Consider the following 20,229-nt stretch of genomic DNA (forward strand, 5'->3'; position numbering starts at 1 on the left):
ACACATGCGTGGATGCTATTCATTGATTATAGCTACGCCTTCAACACCATTCCCACATATAACCCAGTCAGTAAACTGAACCACCTGGACCTCGACACTGAACACAGGAGTTCCACAGGGCTGTGTGTTAAGCCCCCTCCTCTTCTTCCTTTTTACATTCAACTCTAAACCGTCAGATGAAGGAGATGATCTTAGTCTCCAGGAAGCTGAAGCCCCCTGCCTATAATCCTATTCACATCAATAGTAAGAAGGTGGAGGCTGTGCAGAGCTACATATACCTCGGAGTGGTCGAGGGCCGAGACGTGAATTGGAATACTAATATGTTAGCGATAACCAAAAAAAGCACAACTCCCACAACAACTACTGGTGAACGTCTACAGGTCAGTCATTGAGTCTGTCATCACCTACTGCATCACGGTGTGGTAGTTAGGCTGTACCATAGAAAACAGGAAGTATCTCCAGCAAACTATCAAGAGTGAAGAGACTCCCGGCTCCAAGCTACCCAGGTAGAGGACATCTTCAGAGCACACTGCACCCAGAATGCCCTGGACAACAAAGATCTTATCTTATGTTCACATTGCATCACAACATGTTGTCGTCAGACAGTGAACATTTTAGGACTTGAACTGCGTCTACATTACTGTGTCTTCGTGCAAAAATGTCCACACCAGGTGTTACTTTTAGTTCAGCACTGAACTCAGTTCACATTTAAACTCCAAAATGGTTTATTCTCCTCGGACTGAGCAGCTAGACAAAAAAAAAAAAAAAAAAAAAAAAAAAAAAAACAAGAGAAGGAGAAATGGTCACTCTTTTAGTTTTTTTTAATTGTTTACAGCAGCAGATGACCGAAGTAAAAGTTTGCGGTTCGTCACAGAACCGAAGAAGAAGGCGGTAACAGGCGAAACGCAAGCCAAAACCTTTGAACCAACAGTTTCTGATTTTACCATTGAAACGCCAATGTTACTGCCATCTGTTGAGTCCCAGATACAACAGTGTTTTTACAAAGCTTCACTTTCCCTGAACGCACGAAGGCACTGAGCCGTTCTGAGATTTACACACTTTAGTGCTTTAGTCAGCACAGAAAGTTTAGCTTAGTGTGAACGTAGACAGTGACAGACATTGCAGTGCAAACATTTGTGGTGCACTGACAAAAAACCCTTATTTTAAACCGTTTTCCACAAAATCAACATTGTCATGATTTTGTTCAAGCGAGCAGAACCTGCTTTCTGTAAATTATTTGAAACAGGTTGATTTTCTGTAAAAACCTTAGAAACTGTATCAACATAACATTTAAATGAAAACACAGCATTTTTTGGACTCATTGAGTCTTTGATAAAAGAAACAGTGAAGATAATATGTGAATTAGGCAGTTTGGTTAAAAAAAAAGGGAAACTTTTTTTTAACTGGACTGTAAAATTTTTCATCTATAAGGAATCAAAATTCCGACAAAACTTGATACATTTTTGCAGTGCAGCCACGTACAAGGAGTACACCGGCTTGCAGCTGTGAGTGTGTGTGTGTGTGTGTGTGTGTGTGTGTGTGTGTGTGTGTGTGTGTGTGTGTGTGTGTGTGCACTGCCCAAAATGTAATATCCACATGCCACCCCAGTCAGAGGCATTTGCACGTATCAAACTGTGTGTGAGCCTCTTTGATCTATGAATAGTCAAGTGTGTTTTTATTCAATACGTGGCTCAGGGGGAGGGGAGGGCCTCCAGCCTCCCCTCCCTTCGTCTCCCCTCTCACAGGACCCCCCCACCCTCCCCATCCTGCTCAGCAACCCTCTGAGGGGTTTTATCCAAATAAGAAATGTTCCACGAAGATGTTTTCTGTCCGTCTGAGTTTTGGCGCTGGACGTTTTTCTTTTTCGTTGTCTTCGTTGTTTCTCAGTGATGCAACTCTCAACGTTTCTTCCTCTGTGTCTGTGTTTAGACTGAAAACAAACTGAAATGACATGTTTTCTGTGAGGTTTGCCACATGACAGCCATGCAAACCCTCAACACAACTTCCAATGCAAAGAAAGAAAACAAAAACAGACGAACCCGCACCAGAGAAAAATTTTCCAAAGTAGATACACGAATCTGTGTTTAACCCGACGGCCATAGTTTCTATTTATTTCATTATGTAATAAAAACGAGTTTTGCCCTTGAAACTTGTTATACAGTGACTGAAACTGTCTGCACTAAACACTTTAGTAAAAACAACAGACATATCAGTGTGATGATGCATCAGCCAGTTTTGAAAGTAAAAAAAAAAAAAAACCTCAATACTCAAGTAAATGTGCAAGTTTTTGCCTTTAACATACTCCACTACAAATAGAAGTACCACTTGAAATTCTTTGCTTCTGACATACATGTAGTACAACGTTGGGTGATTATTTGTGGGAAATCACAACATTTCCCAGAAATACTTCAGTAAAGTACATGTGTCAGTGACTTTAGGTCACGATTCAGGTTATAAATGTCACAGTAACAGCACAGTTTATCCAAAATTGAGCCTGAAAATCCAATTTATACAAACAAGTAGAAAAAATTTTAGATTAGATTAGCTTTAGATTTAGATTTTAAGCTACCAACACAAATGAAGAAAAAGTCTTACAGATTTCATGATGAAGTTTAATTCTTATTTTAATTCGTATTGAAAAAACAGCAGCAGTGGCTCACGTTATACCTGCAGGGTCGGCCGTTTGATCATCAGCATCATCGGGTTCACGTGTCTTGGTGGCCTTGGGCAAATACTGAATCCTAGGTTGCTCATGCTCTGCGTGACTGTAACTTGTTGCTTTTAAAAGCGTTAAATGCACTAAGAATGTTTTCAATCCTGAATTTCAGTTAAAGCCGTCATCATCTTCCCCCGTGTTGCTGTTTATTTCCACAGCTGAAGCAATTTTTCACTCCTAATATGCACCAGTAGAGAACCGGATCAACTTCCTGTGTTTACTTTTGCGTTCCTGCCTTAAATCCATTCAACCAACGAGCGGACAAGACATTTCTCTCAAGACTTGTAGTGATTTTTTTTTTTTGTCATGAAAGTCGAATCAGGTTTACAAACTGGTCCACGGATTCGATATCTAACTTTGCAGTGACAAGACATAACGTAATGTACAGGACGGTTTAACTTTCGGTGCAACATTTGCGCTGCAACAGAGTTTTTGAATAAATCAAGTGCAACACTTAAAAGTAGAGTTGCAACTAGGTGCCTGGGTGGCAGACGGTTATCCCACAGGCTTCAGTTTAACGCCAGAGAATTGGGTTTGGTTAAGTTTAGGCAACTAAAATACTGTGGTTAAGGTTAGAGAAAGACGGTTGGTTTCGTTTAAAGGTTAATAAATATGTGTGTGAAGGGAGAGATTTTCTTTCTTGTGTTAGCAGTTTACTTGTATAGAATAGTGGGATTTCCCTGTAATTAGTTCTAGTACAATCACCCATTTCAAGAAGTTGTTTCTAGAAAATTCCTGAAATGAATTGAATCAATTAAAAGTGAATTATATCACTGCACGGACAGGATGTTTCAGAATTTAAGGCTAAAGTCAGACTTTTGCAGGTGTGCGGATCTAAAAGTTAAACAATAAAAATCCATAATGAGCGGTTTTACAGCACAGCTGCTCACCTCAACACGCTGTAATAACGTTTTACTCACATCCTTTCTGTAGCCTATAATAATACCATGGTTAGCTGTGCATACTGCGTTAAATCCTGCTCCTGTGGATGTGGCTTTTCCTTTAGCCTCTCGTTGCTGCAGCACTAAATAAAGAGCCAGTTTTCTCTTTCGGTCTAAAATGGGTTTTTTCCTGGCTCGGGCTGGCCTGGATAAGTCTGGTTTTGTGGTGGTTTTGGGGGTTGCGAGGGGGAGAAGGGAGAGCAGGTGTAACCAACCCCCAAATTGGGCCTAATCCACGACATGCCGCCTAACCACATTCCCTCCCTAATAACTGCACAGCTCTCATCAGCCAAAGCTGCATAATGCACCTTTAAGTCTCCTTTAATCCTGCACATGATGCGATCTGAGCTGGAGAACAGAAACCAGTGCTGTGTTCAAGTTTGTTCCTCCCCTCACCTACTGCTCTTGTTTTTCCCCTTCGGTGGTTAGTTGGTTGTTTGGTGTAATTTTGGTTTGGTTGCTGTTTTCTTTTTCTTTTTTCAGCCCTGGCAGACCCCAAAGACCCCTACAGTCCCCTGAAACCTCTTGAAATACTCTACAACCATGTAAAGCTTATGGAGGTTCTCCCTTTGTGCCTTGTGCCTCTCACAGTGTGGGAGTCTTTTATATGCCTGTGCTGAAGAACTCAATGCATCATACATTAATTTGTCCATGCATAAACCACTCACTGTACCAAATTAAAAAAACCAGTGAGACCACTGAGCTGGAAAGCTTTTATTGGAATCTTGTGTAGTGTAGGGACCAGCAGACCCTGTTGGCAGACTGCAGTGGGAGAGAAGGAGTGTAGAACTGGAGGAGGGGGTTCGTGTAGGAAGGTGCTGTGGAGTTGACCACTTTACAGAAGAGAGTCACAGCTCCGAATCTGATGAAGCCAGTGCAAAAATCTAAATGGCGCCGTGCAGGTTTCAGAAACGGGACGCGCTTTTGGGTTTTCGATCATCTTGAGTGCTCACGCTGCAGTTGCCAGTAAATGATTGACACTGTCTGAGAAACAGTGAAATATTAACACAACTCTGTCATAGGAGATTAATTGTTGCATTAACCCATGTGTCCCTCACCTCCTCACACTGTGTGTCCTTTCTGTTTGTAGGATGAATTCCATCCTTTCATCGAAGCCCTGCTGCCCCACGTCCGGGCCTTCGCCTACACATGGTTCAACCTGCAGGCTCGCAAGAGGAAGTACTTCAAGAAGCACGAGAAGCGCATGTCCAAGGAGGAGGAGCGTGCCGTGAAGGACGAGCTGCTCAGCGAGAAGCCCGAGGTCAAACAGAAGTGGGCGTCCCGCCTCCTGGCCAAACTGCGCAAGGACATCCGGCCTGAGTTCAGGGAGGACTTTGTGCTGACGGTGACGGGGAAGAAGCCACCGTGCTGCGTGCTGTCGAACCCCGACCAGAAGGGCAAGATGAGGAGGATCGACTGCCTGCGCCAGGCAGACAAAGTGTGGAGGCTGGACCTGGTCATGGTGATTTTATTCAAAGGGATTCCCCTCGAAAGTACTGACGGGGAGAGGCTGGTAAAGTCTCCTCAGTGTTCGAACCCCAGCCTGTGTGTGCAGCCACATCACATTGGAGTTTCCGTCAAGGAGCTGGATCTCTACCTGGCCTACTTCGTGCATGCAGGTCAGTGACTCTGGGTGTGTGTGTGTGAGAGAGCTGCAGAACAGCCAGGTTCAGCTTTGAGCGTGAGCTTAGTAAAACTGCACGTGTGATGATGTTGGTGAACGTCAAACACTCTGAATATAACACAAACCACCTGCATCTCCACACTGTCTTTCAGTTTATGTAATTCGCAACATAAAACATCGGCTCGCTGCAGGTTCTGGTTCATGTACTTCCTAACTGCTCTGCTCTGGTGTTTGTAGCTTTTGTCAGGGTTCGAAGTTCATGGTTGATGGGTTCTTATCTTCAGAGCAGATTCCCACTGCAGTAACGAGACAAAGGACATTGTTCCATAATTGGTCAGATTCATGAGAGTTTTGACAAACATAATTTTCTGCACTTTGACACCTGTTTTCTGTGATGACGTTTCTTGTGTGTGTTACTGTGACATGAGCTTCTCACAGATATTATTGGTTTCGTTGACCTGCTTTTTCAATATTAATTCCACATTGAGCATATTCACGTTGTCTTTTCGTCCCCTTCAGGCTACAAGCAGCTCAGACATGGTTAAATATTTCTCGTCCTCGTGTGAATTATTTTATATTATTTACCAGAAAACGGGCGCAAATGATCAGGACTGGTATGTATTGTATCATACGCAGAGCAAAAGTAAGACGATACCACACAGACACAAAATAAACACGTCGAGTGGACGCTCGTCTTTAAATTTAAGATAAAAACTTTTTCACTTTTTCTTTCGCTGGACTTGTTTATCTGTTAGTTAAAGGGTGAACACCAACCTTCCCCCCAACATCCGCTCATAGTCTGTGCATCTGGGTGCAGACAAAGTGTTATCTGCTGCAGACAGCCATAATTTCATCAGCGGTCAGTAAAGCAGAAGTCTGAGGAGAAAGAACCATCTCTGCCAAGAACTCCTCACAGCGGCTGCCCTCGGCGAGCAGAGCAGGGCGGTGTGTTTTGGGTGAGACTGGCACACCTTTCAAGACAAAAGAAAAAACATTGTTATCTCCAGGAACGATTGCTCAGCATGTTTCCCGATTTCCGACTGATTCCACGGGAAAATAATTTGGCTGGTTGGAATATTTGAGAGTGGAGCAGTGAGCGGAGGCAGAGGCATGTAGAGAAGATTTGGCAGAGGGTTTGAATACTTGGCACCAAGCTCTTTCTAAGTTTGCTGGAGCTTTGGAGTTTTCTTGGAAAAGGAGGACAGCTTCCAGATAGATGGGTAAAATTATCCACCAGATCCTCCAGGACTCCTTCAGCTGTACAGCAGGTTGATTTTCTTCACTAATGTTAAAATACCATAAAACAGGTGAGAATATAATTCAGCCTGTTTTTAATAAAATACAATGATTTAAAGTTTTTTTCTCATTTATATTACATCTTTGGTGAGTTTCAAAGTTGATTCTTTAATTTGGAATCAGATGTGCACAAACCGCGTCACCTCAGAGTCCATTCAGTAGCTGTTGTAGATCTTTCAGTTGTATCTCGTAGTCATCTGCGGGTACAGAGGTTAAATGTTAATCCAGGTTTTAATCTAGCCCCATGTGTGTTACATACATTCAACTCTCCACATACAATTGAAATCTGTATCTGTATTCTTAATCCCCTGAGTGGTTTCGCAATCAAATTCCCTCAAAATAACATTTAGTTGCCTATTTTTGCCTACTGGTGGCAACAGGAAGTGATGTAATTTCACTAGTTTTGATCAAATGTCTATTTTGAGAGAAAAAAAATGAATGTTTCGATTTTCAAGGCTAAATAAAATGATAACTGACAACTATTAAAAGATAAAATTCTTGACATCATTTTCTGTTGCCATCTTAGTTTTTTTTTTTTTTTTTTTTTTGTGTAGATGAACTGGTGATTCCAGAGAAAATTGATTATTACTAGTCAGATCTGGGAGAGTCTGAGAATTTAGGAAATGCCCTCACTATTTGGGTGAGTGGTGTCAAACAGCTGTAAGGATTTAGTAATGGTCACCATGCACAAGGGTTTCTGGGGTATCCAGAGAATAAGTGCTGTGACTGGAATGAGTGTGATGCAAGAGAGGCTGAAGCTGCAGCTAGTTTTAAAGAAACCTGAACACAAATTTATAAAGGTCGTGAGGAAAGACTGAGTAGCTGATGGACACCATGTGATCTGAGCGTGAAAATACTATAGTAAAACTTGGACTCTCAGTAGACGTGCAGTCACATTATTTGATGAAGAGATGTCGTAGGAACAAAATGCTGGAATTAAGTGTTGTAACTGTGGATTTTCCTTCAGCTCTGATCATGTTGTGGCGGTAAAGTTTCAGCTGCGGTCGTCAGCACACGTAAACACCCCGTGTCCCTGAACCTTAATTACAATCACTTCCTCTCACAGAATAAAGGCTCTCTGAGCTCAAAGACTGCTCCCATTCTCCTCTCCTCCATCCAGATAGCCTCTCAGCCCTCATCTCTGTGCGTTTTCTCGGCTGCGCGCAGGTTCACACTGACCTCCCTTCAGTCCACAGGAAAAAGTTTGAAGGCTGAAACGCCTCTAACACTGCCAGAGTCATTGCTTTGTGGTTTTATTTTCAGGTGTATGAGTAGACGGGGGGTCTTTAGAAACCTTCAGTGGGTTTGAATAAACTCATTTTCACATGGGGATAATTTGTGGTGAAGACAGTGGCAGTTGTTGACAATCTGTTTATGTTTTAAGTTTCTCTCCTGCTAAATTTAGCTTTTAGTTTAAAAAAATGTGCTGCTTCTGCCACCCAGATCCAGTTTTGAAGCCTTTTCCACTAAAGAGAGTGGAGGATCTGCTATGGTTTAGTCTCTTTTGACAGAGGAGAGAGAGAGAAGGCTGAGGCTGAACGCCCACAGAGCTTTCCTCTCTTACCCTCCTGCCTCCCCCTGGTCTGAGCGCAGGAGGATCAGGTTTCGTCCTGCCTCTTATTTAAGACAGTGCAGCTTTTCTGGAGCGGCGGCATTGATTAAAAGCCGTGTGAAGGCAGACTGACCTCAGAGCGGGTCGGGCCAGAGGCGGGGTCTGTCAGGGCAGCCCCAGTCAGTAATTAAATTCATCCCCATACCACTGACTCAGGATGGGGAGGTGGCTAAAGACTAACAGTGTTGCCCGTAGAAACCACACCGCACGACCAACCATTTATTATTTAATCCTGTGTGTTGAGCAGTAGAAACCTCAAAGGGATAAAATCTGGAGCTGATTTAAACTTGAGATTAAGTGGATTATAGCTCGTGTTTGCCTTCATTTTTGCAGGAAAGTCTGAATGTCTGAAAGAATTTTTTTTTTGCGGCAAGTTAACGTACTCAAATATGTTTTCTGTTAATATTATTTTTACAGTTAACAAAAAGGATGCAAACGTTGGTAAACGGTATTCATGTACTTATATTTGTCCTGCACGTCTGCAACATCATTCATATTTAAGGAACATTGCAGAACCTGTTAGTGTTTAGTCACTGATTCACAAGTAATGTGTTCATCCAATAAGATGCCTTTGCAGGAGAAACTTTGTTGGTGATGACAGAAAATGGGCCTCAAGGAAACATACTTTTTATTTATTTTTTATTTTTTCCCAAGTGCAGAATAATGTTTCTAAAAGTCCACTATGAACCATATCACTGTGGTTCGTTATTGTAGTAGATTCACATCCAGACTAAACGTTGATGTGCAGTCATTTAACCTCTTTGAGTGTTGGTCTTCTGACCTAACACCCTATCATTGGGGGAATTCACTGTGTACAAGTTGAAATGTGAAAACCAGCTGGGCAGGAAGTAGCTGCTGTGTTTCTAACAGGTGGAGCTTTTCACATTAAAAGACTATCACCATGAGCACACAGACATGCAGCAAAACCTCCATTCACTGTGCAGTTGCTGTGAGACAGTGTGGGTGTGTTTCTACCCCTGGCTTCCACAGGAACAAGCTGGGGGGATCGAAGGTCAAACCTACCACCTAGCCCCCCCCCCCCACCTTCCTTCCCTCCTTGTCACTGATTTATGAGCTGCTTCGCTGTGGCGTTAGTGACGGCAGCATCACGATCACAAGAGCGTTCAACACGTGCTGCAAGGTCAAAGGTCCCCGCGCAGAGGTTGTGACCCCTATCATTGCACCATTTAACCTTTAGGATAAACATCCCCCCCACCTCATTAGTAGCCAGTCATGCACGCACACACACACACACACACACACACACACACACACACTCCCTCACATGGACACCAGAGGAGCGGCTGGTTGTTTTTGCAGTGTGCAGCCAGTCGGGAACAAAAGGTGGGAAGGGGTCGTCTCTTGTGTGATGTATCACCATCGCAACCTGGAATAAAGATGGTAACGTATATTATAGATGAGCTAGTATTTATGTGGGCAGTAAAGTCAATTAAACATAATTAGAGAGATGGAATCGTAAAAATTTGATATAATGAGAGTTGCATTAAAGTTAGTGGCTCTGCAGCAAAGGTGGATTCAGTGCACTGATGCCTTCGTATGATTATGTTTAACTTTAAGATTTAGGTTTACAGTGTTGAGCAATATACTCAATACCTCTTTCAGGACAGCACAGAGGAACATTTTGTTGGCTTTCCAACATGTCTACATAAAGGTAAAACCTTGTGTTTAAGTATTTGATTTTAGCAACGTTAGTGCTGACTCATTTAAATGAAAGTTGTCATTCCTTTTAATTATTGACATTGAAATTCCTGAAATTCCGTTTTTCTCACTGTTGTTATTACAAAAATGTATATGTAGGACGTGTAAGTGTTTGCGTGATTGCTCAGAAGTGCTGGGGACTTAACCTCGCTTGTTTCTGAAGAAGGCTCCTCTGTCGGCACAATGGGAGGATATCTGTGTGCTGGGAAGATAACGAGCTGCTGGTCCAACGTACAGAATGCGCAGGTCTCCGGAGCCCCCGTCAGATGTTTATTTTCCCGTCATCTAATGCGCCTCTCAAACAGCAGTCTGTGTTTGTGCGCGGAAAGACATGTGACCCAGTTCCCTCCATCCTTCTGAGCCCTTAAAGAGATTTCGAGCTTCATCTCTGAACTCTTTACTGTAGCTTTGACCACAACCGAGTCCATGTCGACTTCCCTCACCGTATAGGTCAAATATGCCCAATCACTTTTATCTACGCGCACAAACATTTCCACTTAAAACACAAGCTTCCCTTAAGCCCCGTCTGTCGTGGTTCCTAAAACAGGGTTAAAAATATAGTGAAGGCCTCGTTTTTTTAAACACACTAAAAATGCAGCTGAATTTGACCCGAATGGGTTAAAATGATGCACGAGACGTTTAAATTGTGATGGTGCAGTGCGAGAAGGTAATCACATTGTACCACGGATGAGTAAGACTGCTTTACATGAAATTAGGCAGATTATAGCAAGAAAATATACTTTTACCGAAAGTAAAACATCGGTTTGATGTTAGCGTGGTATAATTTATAGTAAACACTTTTAAATCTAAAGACGTGTTTTAACAGAGGTCATGGATTCAAGATTAGGAATTCAAACATTTATTGTCATGTGTGACATAAAAAAAGAAGAAATAAACACAAACACACAACCATTATACATTATATACAAATAAAACTGTATAATGAGTAGGCAGTAGAGAAATAGTGTGACATGTTGTGTAACTCAGCTGTTTACATGAGTTTATAGTAGTTGTGTATGTGCTGTATTTGCAGCAGAGGTGAAGGTGCAATTTTACTTACCTGCCAAAAACGACTGTGTATTTTTTACACCCAGCTGTAATCTCCAGCACCTTATTCATTTATCCTCAGTGGATCATTTTTTCCAACCTCTAAAATGACTTAAAAACAACAAGAAAACTAGATAATCACTCTTTGTTTATGTGAGTGAGTCACAGTGAGACGTAACTAGAGTCTGTATTTATGGATTTGCTAAACAGCAGGTCACAAGGTGACTTCCAGACAACTGCAGCAGCCTCATAATTTAGGAGCGTTTAATTTGTTCTGGAGTCTTAATCTGCAAAGTGGAAAGTCGGTAAGTTTGAAGTGTTCTCCAGTGAAGAACCAGAATTGTGGGGACCGTTGGAGCTCAGGTGGACAGCAGGTCGGCTGCTAGTTTCATAAACTCCCCACGTGTTGACGTGTCAATCAGGAAGATGCATGCAAGTGATTTAAAGTTGGGATCATCTGTGGATCTTGTTGGAAACAGGACGTTTTTCAGAGGTTTCGAGCACATTGAAAACTTTCCTAAAAACTTCTCTAAATGCAGGCGTTTGGACAGTTCCAGATGACAGATAACCAAAGGTGGAAATATCCTTGGTCATGGTCCAACATTTACAGTGTGAGAGATGTTCACACCTTTTCATAATGTCATAAGCTTTCTTTCCATCCCAGTTGTCCACTAATGTCTTGCCAAGTCAAGGCCTGTGTCCCAAATTATCCCACACTCACTATATAGAGTGACGACAGTAAATGTGAGAAAAAAATGCTTGACGTTCACTGAGCTTCACTGTTTATAGCAGAAGCACAACAGATGGATGTTTTATTCGTAACATATATTAACATATGTAGTAGCCCGCGAATCAGTTGGCGTTATCATTGTACACACGTGGCATCATCAAGCTAGTAAGATTACTTCGATCTCTGTCTGTGGGCTCGAGACTTGACTCAAACTCAAGAATGATGAATCACCGCATGAAAATTAAAATTGTTTTTCAAAACGTGCCACTGAACTTTTGATGGGTTTAAAGCCAGTTTGTGTTTTCATAGCCGTGTCTGGCTCATGAATACTCTGAAAGTCACGTTTCCCTCTTTTTCTGCAGATTCACAACATCTAACATAGAAAGGCTGAAGAGTTGTGCTTGATGTGTGGATGCTCAGAGGACTCGGTGTTGACCCACTATAAATGCTTATTAGTTGATGCACTGTGTACAGTTCAGAGAGACCACATGTAAACATCAGAGACTTGTCTTGGACTCTGATTTAATTAGTCGCATTTTGTGACTCGTGGGCATCGCTGCTCTGTTCCAGCCGAACAATAACATCCATCGTGTCCTGTCAGAAACTGTTTCTTTAAAGTGACATTTAACGACTGAATCAGGCTCAACAGGTTGGTGAGCACCTGTGTGTGTGTGTGTGTGTGTGTGTGTGTGTGTGTGTGTGTGTGTGAGAGAGAGGTTTTCCTTTTCACCAAGAGAAACCTAATCTGCCGACATGTCTGCGGCGAACGTCCTCTCCTCTTACAGATGCTTTGTTTCCTCTTCCTGCTGCTGCTGCTCACCACTCGTCATGTGGAGCTGTTTAAGGCGAGTGTGGTGTAAAACCACAGACTCTGTTGTGGTTCCTGAAGTAAGCACTGTGACCACGGGAACACCCCCAACCCACCCAACACCCACCACTCTGAATGTGACACATTGTGCCATTCGTGGTCAATGGGCTTCAGGCTTAATCATAAAAATCAACACTGCAGGAGCCAGGAGGTCGACCACAGTCTCACACAGAAGAATTTTTTTTTTGTAGCCAAAAAAAATGTTCAGAGAAAGTTTTGAGCAGCATAAAAAGTGTCTTGGTTTGGCCTGAAAATGTCCAGTTGAAGGGTTAAATCCTCCTCTGGTGCCAAAATTGCCACATTGGCAGAAACCGATGATTCCTGATCATGACCAGTCAGGATGGTTTGTGCCCCCCACCCCCATTCTCCCCTCACTGAGGCAGATATCAGCTGATCCCTCAGCCTGCAGCTCAGTAAAGTCAGGTAATCCGGTTTAAAGTGTATTGTCAACGCTGAGCCCTCAGTGGATTTGCCCGCAAATATTCCTGTTTGGAACATTTTCCATTTCCTCATTCACAAAGATCTACATTTAGTTAGTTTGTTCTGGAGGAATACATTTAACTGGGAGGGGGGAGTGGGGTTGGGGAGGTTGCATATGACGTGTTTATTGCTTCAGAATTGTAGATTCAAGGCAGAACTATCTGACTGTTTTAATAGATCTAAGAGATGCAGTAGAAGATGTTGATGGGACTGAACACACCTGAGAGTAAAGTGATCAACTAACAATTTTATACCTGCTCGAGAACCTATTAATGTGTTGGCTTAGTTGAGCAGCTAACACAAGTAAAGATGACAAATTATAAAAATCTTAAATAATGTTGCGTCCAATAACAACTAAACAACAACTGCTAAAATAACCCGATTCCTTCATTCACATCCTCCGCTTGCTTTTTACAGGGTCTGTGGTTTTACACACCGAATAAATTCACCTTGCTATGTCCTTCTTACACCATAAGGAGGCTGCGTCTCCTTCATCCAAACATTTCCCCCTGCTGTGTTGTGGAAAGTGGAGGTGGTTTTTGGAGAGCAGCAGCTTCCTCAGCGGTGTCCTGCCATGGATTAGTGTTTGGTAGACCCTCTTCCCAAGATGTAAACCAGCTCCATTGATTCCTCTAAGCCTGCAGGAGTTACTAGAAGGGTTATTTGACTTTTATTTCACTGAGCTCCTGTGTCTGTGTGTGCAGTTGAGTGTAGCCACGGATCTAAATCATCTCTATTTACAGACAGTTGGTCAAACTGTGGACTGATAAACGTCTGAACTCTGGAAGATCAGACTTTCATGCTCCATGCAAATCAGCAGTTCGTCATCCAGTCTCTGAATCATCTAACCCATTCCTCTAATTCAGAGGAAATCCTCTGAATCCTGACTCCCGTTAGGTTTAGCTGAAGAATTCACTCACTGTGAGTGTTTGAACGATGTGGTCGTTATGAACAGGAACAGTCCAATAATATGTGTATAATAGTTAAAAATGGCAAATACAGATGATTATAACGGGTTCACCTACTTTTTCTGCCAGTGTACAGTCGCGTTGTGGCCTGTGCTGCTGTTTGTTTGAGGCAACTTTGCACTTTCACCCCCCTCCCCCTCCTCCACCCCATGTTCTAAACTCTGTTTTCTGGTTTTGATTCTGGTTTCCCTGTCTCATCTCATTTATTCTTATGCTTTTTCATCTCTTTGTTTCCTGTATCTATCTTCTCTTTTTTTATTTCCGTCCTCTGTGTTTCTATTTCTTCTTCGCTCTGCACTAAAGGTCGTCCTGACTGTATTTTTGCGGCTGTCGTCTTGAAGGAATGTAGCTGATTTGTGCCGGCTGTTGAGAATCAGTCTCTGTTGCTAAGGACGAGCCCCCCTCCACTCACCCCCAACTCACCCTGGTGATGATGGAGGTGGGGGGGTGGACCTTAGCAACAGAGACCCCCCTCAACAGAGCCCCCTCAGCAGCACAGACTATGCCCATCTCTGTGCCAGCCGTGCCAACAAAATGGAGTCTGGCTTGTGTTCAGGGTTGTGTTGGCGGTGAGGGGACTCGGAAACCAAACACAAAAACCAAACTGTGATTTTTAGATTTGGTGTTGCCGTTTTTATCAAAATAGCATCATAACAGCCAAAGAAAAAATGCTCCATGGCAAGTGAAAAAGTGCTGCATTAAAAACATTACAGGCTCACTGCATTTAGTAAACATCAGTTAATGAGTCTACTGTTCATTGTTAAATATTAAATCCATCTTGTGGAACCACAATACTACAGTAGTGGAATATCACTTAGAAAGTAATGCAGAAGAGTTTAAACCTCTGTACATAAAGTCTAAAATGAACACAGTGTTTGATGCAAACATAAATAGAGGAGAAAAAATATTTTCCTGTTGAAATTAAGTCATCAGGTAAAAATTAAACATTGTCATGTGAAATGGAAATTTATTATCTTTTACCAGTTATACTGCTAAGGGTCTTGAGAGTGTTGGAGCCTTTCTCAGCTGTTATACATCAAGACAGTACTCAAGTTAAAGTGCAAGTACTAACCTGAGCAGTACTCCACTACATCTACGTTCTGTCATTTCAGTACTTTAGCACTGCAATTTTTTTCCCCTGATAAAAATAGTATGGAAATTTATGCTGTTCAAAACATGAATGTCTAGTCTTTGTGCCTCTGAAATAAGGTTGGAAAAATACTACTTGTTATCATGAAAGGAAAAGTGCGCTCTGCAGACTGTACTTAAGTAAAAGTATTAGCATTGAAATTAACAAAAAGTAAAAGTATAGTTTTGCAGAATTCTATGATATTATGCAGCAGGAGTGGTAATGATAATCGTCAAAATGTTGGAAAATTTCGCCCCTTTTTTTTAGACTCTGCAGCAAAACGAACATGTTGAGGATGTTTGCAGCTCAACCAGGTTTTATTTTTCCTGTTTCACAGAAACCGGGATTCAGAGCATTGTCTTTGTACTTACCTCTGTACACGACACTGAATGTGTAAACTGTTTGCGAGGGTGTTTCTGTCTGTCCGCACATCCGTCCATCTTGAAAGACGAAGTGCGTGAGCTATGTGCCAAATAAACCCCTCCAACCCTCTCTCACACACCCTCCCATTGTGTGTGTGAAGCAAACGTCGACATGAAGCAGGACAGCTGTCAGCGTCTGCAGGGAAAGTCTCCACAGATGGTGCAAGGAGAGAATCTCCAAAGTGCCGTATGGCTGCTGAAAAATAGAAGAAGAAGAAGAAGCGGGTCAGAGCGATGACACCACGCTGGCGCTCGACGTTCAGAACACATTTAGTCTGTTAGCCCTAAAAGCAAAAAGTGTGCTGCAGAGCTAAGAAAAGCACAGATGTCTAATATTTTATGTCGTGCAAATAATTTTTGGATAATTAAAAAAAAAAGCTACTCTTTGATAGTTTTTTATTTTTCAGAAATTAAATTTAGACTTTTTTTGCTATTTGTATTTTGCACTCACATAAAAATCTAAAATGCATAACAATTTAATCAAAAACATTTTAGCAATTATTTATTAATTTATTTCAGATATTTTATGGATTTGTCAAAATGTGTGGAAAATTAAATGTTACTCTAATTTTACGAATACTTTTTTAACTAATATTTTTTAGAAGAATCGTAGCAATAGCCATTTGTGAATAATTGCGATTAAGAGTAAAGAATTCACTTTACTTAAATCTTGTAGTTCAATAAACGATTTCATATGTAATTTCATTACTCCAACAAAATCCTGAAAGGACTGAAAGACGTAACACATCTTAATTTGAATATTACTGGATGTGATGAAACTTTCTCCTCACAAACAAATTTAACCTTAATGTTCTTATTTAAGACGTCTGATCTGAACGGCTGAATGTGATAAAAAAGGACAAATTACACGTCTAGATATTCAGCAGTTTTTTGGAAGACTTGGCAGCAGAGAGGCCGCTCACCCAAACACACCTACTGAAGCTGAAAGCCTGAGCTTCTTCAGATGAGAACTGGACAAAAAGTCAAACTTCGTCTGGGAGATGAATAGGACGAAAGAAATGTGGTAAACACCAAAAGAAGAGAAAATCAGGATGCACAGCTGTGAGGTTGGTCATCAGCAGGCTGACCAGACGCCTGAGAGAGCCAGCAGGCGGAGGCTCCAGCTCTTTGCATATTTGAGGAAAAACTGTCCAACTCTTTGGCCTGAGTCCAAGAGGTGAACTACACAAAGAGCTCATTCTGTGGAACCAGAATGCCTTTTCTCCCATTTGTCTTGTTTTCTGTGCATGTGTGTGCGTGAGCGCCTGCAGTCGACGCCGTCAGATGTTCATTTTTAATTATTGACAAGTGAAGGATTAGTGGAGGTGGAGTTTGGGGAGCTGATAACTGAATTATTGAACTGATTCTCTTCAGCGCTGCCCTCGGTCGCTCCGTCTGCGAGCCGAGTCGAGCCCATGTGCGCCAGGCTGAGGGGGGGGGGAGATAAAAGGCAGAGCGGAGAGGATAATGAGGCTGTGGCAGGCCATCGTGCCAAGCCACAAGGCGCTGGCAGCCGCCTGAATCCCTCGCTGTTTATCTCCGCAGAAGCTGCTGCGGTCAGGAAGGAAAACGTATAAGAATCAAAAGTCAGTGCTGATCCAGGACATGAGGAGGGATGTGTGTGTTGATCAGAGATGAGAGAGCTTAAGATGGATTGAGTTTATCTCTGTGGAGGACCCACACACACTTTTCAAAAGCAGAGTTGCTTGATTCGGTTACATTGCTGCTGTTTGTGTGATATTTAATGTTCCCAATGTTCCCCACAGTGACACTTTTCAGCCTCTGTGACTCTAAACATTTCAGATTTCTGCAGAAACCTTATTTGTGAAGGACATGTCAAAAACAAAATCTGGACTAGACTTTTACCTTCATGTTATCAACAGCATCTATGTCAATAGTGTTCAGTGCTTTGTTTTTAACAACTTTAGCAGCTCAAAAAAGTCACTTTCCAGTTTTGAACCTACACTGCATTTTAGAGAATTAGTACTTTTACTTGAATATTACTTTTTGACACAAAGTATCCAAAACGTTAAAAAAACAGAGCATTTCTGATTTAAATGAAAATCTGAGTGAATTTGAAGTAAATATGTCTTTGATATAGTTTTGAGATGATGGTATCGTTGTAGTGTCAGTATCAGTGCTTAGTTTCAGTTGGAATATTTCTGCTCAAACATTTCCTGATTTTAATCAGGAAATCAGAGGTCAAGCCTAAGAAATCTTAGTGCATCTTATGCTGCAGTTGGATGATGTCTTGAAGCTTGTTGGCACAGACTGAACAAATGTTGACACGGGCTGAATCCGAGCTGCGATCACACAAGTTTAGTTGTTTTCTTCCGTTTAGCTGCAGAGAAACTTGTTGTATTTTAACATTCAGCCCGTTTTTCGTCAGTCATTCAGGTTGTTCGTGTTGTTCTGTGACGTGCTGTTACAACACAGGCTTTGTATTGTTGTGTCCTGTTCCTCAGTAATGGATACCACACCTTTTGTGAGGAGCTGCTGCAAGCTCCCTGTGTGTGTGTGCGCGCGCGCTCGCCCAGGTCGTCAGCTCGTTAGTGTCGTGCTATCGGTGTGTCCGACTCCTCCACAGGCGGCCCCTCTGCGGGGCCCCCTGCTTTATTCACACACTTGAAGCAGAAAACTGTTTTCAGAGATGAGACAAAAGCTCCACTTGATTAAGCGGCGCAAGTGTCTGGGAACGTGGGCCCTGGTGACCGAGCTAATTGGTAAAACCCACCGCTCCCTCGACCCCCACCCCCACCACCCACCCCCCACCCCTCCCCCGGGCCCCACCCCGGGCTCTCCCACACTTTAAATAAAAAAAACTACAGTCACCCTCTATCCTCATTAGATGCTCTCATGTTTCTGCTCTGAACCGTGGCACAATCCAAGAACAGGACAGTCACTGTGTGAGGACTGAACTGTCATCTTCTTTCTTCCCTTAAGAAACATGTTTGAGTCTCTAAATATTCAAGTCTTCTTCCCTGTGACAAATGTCCTCACTGTCTGTGAGCTGGAAGTGATAATCCTTCATTCCACTCTTCTGTAATTCGAGCATTACACAGGAATCTACACATTGTGCTTGTACGTGCACATCATGTTTTAGCTGTGCTCCGAGAAACCAACACAACAAGTAGTAACAAGTGGTTTATACAAACGATTAGCTGACAACACACTGGGACATGACGCGTAATGTTAAAGAAATTGATACAAGTCGGTCCCCTAGAGACAACTTTTAGCAAATCGCGTTCCCTGTTTGGTTTTTGAATTGTTTCCTAAGTCATGGGCAGGTAAACAGAACAAGACTCGCAGGGTGGACGATGGGTTTACACACACCAGGGTTCACATCCTCACTCCTGTCTGTGGTTCAGGCAACAAAGGCACTTTTGTTAAGAGAAAGACGGTGGTTTAAGCTAAATGGTTTATACACTTAGTGACTTTTTTCTGCATTAAACCAGAGCAGCAGGTTGTCCTGTGTGTTATTTTGGAGTAACTTCACTCCTTTATGTGCTGAACAGATTCTGTGCACAGAAAGAAGCTGCCCACACACTGAGAAAACAGCCAAGCGTGTGTTAAGATGCCATGTGTAAAAAGGTGATGTAGTGAAAAATTGTGAATACAAATGTAGTTATTTTGAAAACCCGTTTTCTTAAAATGTCCTTACTTTACAACTAAACTACTGCTTCGGATACATTTTGTGGGGAACATAACTGCAACCAAATTCTGTTTTCTATCATCACAATGAGGATATGTTAGCAGTTATGCATAAAATATCTTTTGGCACCAAAATATCTGATCTTACTGAACAACATCCATCCACTTATCTGACTACAGAGCTGATTAACCTCTGAATTAAACCAATATCTTTCTCTGACCTTAACCAAGGTTGTTTGAGGACCTAAACCCAACCACAGACCAGATTCCAAGAATATGTTGCTGAATCCATCCAGCGATTGGCTCAAAACATAATCACGTTTGCAGTTGTAGTACATTCGTTTTTAGGAGGCTGATCAATAAATGAAATGTTTCTCAGCATGTTGATATCTGACGACTTCACATTTCCTCCAAAACAAATCCGCTTCTGCAGATTGGCAGAGTATAATTTCTAGGCGACATGGTTGCGTCGAGTAGGAAGATTAATTGGACATGACATCACCTGTGATTATGTGCATATATAAATCACACCCTCTTTAAATAATTCCACAATGTGGGCTGCATGACAGCAGACGTGAAGCCAGGATCAACTTTTTGTATTGCCTGCATCCTTTACGACCCCCCCACCCACTTCCCGACGCTGATGAACGCAGGTAAGCTGCATCAATCAGCTGTTTGCCCCCACTGACCTCTCAGTCATGCCCCCACAGCACCGCAGTGTCCTGGAGCAAGGCAGCGCTCTGTCTCCCTGTAGGACAGACAAGCAGGCTTGGATGATAAGAGAATACATCTTCCCACTGATGGACGGGGTGACAGCAGGAGTCGACCGTTCGATGGCCACACATACACACACAGGGGACCTTCCCTCTGCTGCTGCCTCCCTCTCTCTCCACACATATCCCTCACCCCACTGCCCACCCCCCCCCCGCCCATAACCCGCTCTGCGGCTTCCTGCTAATTAAATTCCTGCGCTGTCCATTAGACGGATAGAGTGAGCGGGACTGCTGACTCAACACAGGTAGGGCA

General features: G+C 42.5%; 1 protein-coding gene across 10 annotated transcripts in view; it reads left to right on the forward strand.

Annotated features, from left to right (window-relative positions):
- The window catches only part of nfia (nuclear factor I/A), a 172,757-nt gene that overhangs the window by 61,788 nt on the left and 90,740 nt on the right, over positions 1–20,229 (forward strand). For all 10 annotated transcript variants that reach the window (XM_067512256.1, XM_067512261.1, XM_067512263.1 and 7 more), the window contains exon 2: positions 4,748–5,276. In XM_067512256.1, the coding sequence (XP_067368357.1) occupies positions 4,748–5,276 (529 nt within the window). The remainder of the gene's footprint in view (positions 1–4,747; positions 5,277–20,229) is intronic.

Source organism: Channa argus, chromosome 8, assembly GCF_033026475.1.
Source record: "Channa argus isolate prfri chromosome 8, Channa argus male v1.0, whole genome shotgun sequence".
Taxonomy (NCBI): domain Eukaryota; kingdom Metazoa; phylum Chordata; class Actinopteri; order Anabantiformes; family Channidae; genus Channa; species Channa argus.